This window comes from Sphaeroforma arctica, assembly GCF_001186125.1.
Source record: "Sphaeroforma arctica JP610 unplaced genomic scaffold supercont1.121, whole genome shotgun sequence".
Lineage (NCBI taxonomy): Eukaryota > Ichthyosporea > Ichthyophonida > Sphaeroforma > Sphaeroforma arctica.
Window position 1 is genome coordinate 18,140 of NW_014040437.1, and position 2,776 is coordinate 20,915.

The following is a 2,776-nucleotide window of genomic DNA, read 5'->3' on the forward strand; positions in this document are numbered from 1 at the left end:
ACCTCACCACACACACACACACACACACACACACACACACACACACACACACACACACACACATATATATATATGTATATGTATATATATATATATACATATATATATATATATATATATATATATGTATATGTATATGTATATATATATATATATATATATATATATATATATATATTTATATTTATATTTGTATTTATATAAATATATTTATATTTGTATTTATATAAATATATATATATATATATATATATATGTGTGTGTCTGTCTGTCTGTCTGTCTGACTGTCTGTCTGTGTCTGTATATATATATATATATATATATATATATATATATATATATATATATATATATATGTGTGTGTGTGTCTGTGTGCGTGTTTGTGCGTGTGTTCATATTTATCTATTTATATAGGGTATGTAGTACATACACATACACACTCGTATATGAGTATATTATATACATATTTATATTTATATATATGTAGGTAGGTAGGAAACCATATATATACTTGTTTATATTTGTTTATATACATGTACTTTTGTACGATGGTAGGTAGGATAATAATATATATATATATATATATATATATATATATATATATAAATATATATATATATATAAATATACATATATATATATTTATATATATATATATAAATATGTGTGTGTATGTATATGTTTATGTAGATGTATATGTGTATGTATATGTATATGTATATATATAACGATGTAGTTATATTTGAATACATGTACGTACATTGAGAGAGAGATACCCAGTATGTATATTTTTATTTATTTATTGTCATGTTGGTTGATATATTTTTATTCACCTATTGTGTACTCCTACAATGATGTCTATTTATATTTTCGAATTTAATTTTGGTTGCAGTTTCACGTAGCTGTGTATTTCGTCCTTGTGCAGTTAAATTCGCATTTGGGCGGTGTTAGAGTGGTGACGGTTGTGTTTGTTAATTGATGGAATTTTTCGGTGTTCTTCTATGGCTATAGTTTCTGGGTTCGTGCTGTAAGAAGCTTATGACTGACCTGAATTCTATCTATAAATTAGTTGTATACTACCACAATGGGCCTTCAGAAATTTATATAAATTTTCGCATCATGCGCACGACATCCAATTTCCATGAGGGGTGCATCTCTTGTGCTATCAATTATTCATACGACATTCAATTCTCACAAGGGGTGCATCTCTTGTACTATGAATTATCCAAACGACATGCAATTCTCATAAGGAGTGCATCTCTTGTACTATGAATTATCCATACGACATTCAATTCTCAAAATGAGTGCATCTCTTATAAGGAGTGCATCTCGTGTACTATGAATTACCCATTCGACATTCAATTCTCACAAGGGGCGCATCTCCTGTACTATAAATTACCCATACGACATTCAATTATCATAAGGAGTGCATCTCTTGTACTATGAATTATCCGTACGACATCCAATTCTCATAAGGAGTGCATCTCTTGTACTATGAATTATCTATACGACATTCAATTCTCACAAGGAGTGCATCGCTTGTACTATGAATTATCTATACGACATCCAATTCTCACAAGGGGCGCATCTCTTGTTCTATGAATTATCCATACGACATCCAATTCTCATTAGGAGTGCATCTCTTGTACTATGAATTATCCATACGACATTCAATTCTCATAAGGGTGCATCTCTTGTACTATGAATTATCCTTTCGACATTCAATTCTCATAAGGAGTGCATCTCGTGTACTATGAATTATCCATACGACATGAATTATCCATACGACATTCGATTCTCATAAGGAGTGCATCTCTTGTACTATGAATGTTCCTTCAACTGTCAATATGCAGCGTGTTACGTGAACTTCAACTTTCTTATGTACAAACGTTCCTTGTTACCAACAGTCGCCTATGTTTGTAATGCAAGTGATCCTTTCATTAATGTATCTGTCTGGCTCTCTGCGAACATAGCATGGACTCTGAACATATGTTCATCCGTATTTCGACGTTTCTGTATACAGCAAGAACACAAAGAAGCACCGGCTTGCAACTCCTGGGGCGCGTGAGTAAAGCGCCGCAGCCACTCAACTTGCCGTCTTTACGGAAGGAGAATGATGGACTTGACCCTACAACACAGATCGTTCCCGCTGGTGGAACAGGTATGCTTTGTTCCAAGTGTACAAGGGTATACGGGGTGGCAGTTGTGGGCCTAAACGGGATGGTTGCAGATATTGACAGGCCTGTGTCATGGTAGGCGTATAGGGGAAACCGTTCGATTGCGTTAAATAATTTTGGTCTCCCGGTTTGTCTTGCGACCCACTAGACTGTGTTTCGAAGTGATGATCGCATTTCGAGGAGTATATGGCTACACACAAATCAGACATATCAGAGACGCTATGCTTTCCAGACGCTACTCTGCGTGGATATACCGTATGATGTGGCTTGATTTAAGTGTGTATAGAGATTTACCTTCTCTGAGCTACGTTAAGCGTTTGACTGAAGTTATATATACCACCACTTCCGCCCAGGATGGGGGGCCAAGAATCCGGATGTAGCTGAGCCGATAACCGAGACTGTGCATGTGCCACAGCCAAGCAGCGCTAAGGAACCAAAACTCTCAGACTCTGCACCGAAATCTTTGGACGAAATACAGCGCGAACAATCCCGTGAGAAGGTGTGTCAGCATACATGCGGTTGAATTAATTTGTATAAATAAATATATATATATATATATATATTTATATATGTTTTATTTATATATTTATCTACAATAG

General features: G+C 34.4%; 1 protein-coding gene across 1 annotated transcript in view; it reads left to right on the forward strand.

The window, feature by feature from the left end:
* Nucleotides 1-1,974: 1,974 nt before the first annotated feature.
* The window catches only part of SARC_02643 (hypothetical protein), a gene marked incomplete at its 5' end in the record, with an annotated part of 17,417 nt that continues 16,615 nt past the window's right edge, over nt 1,975-2,776 (forward strand). The window contains 2 exons of the mRNA XM_014303577.1: nt 1,975-2,161; nt 2,531-2,676. Coding sequence (XP_014159052.1) covers nt 1,975-2,161; nt 2,531-2,676 — 333 coding nt within the window. The remainder of the gene's footprint in view (nt 2,162-2,530; nt 2,677-2,776) is intronic.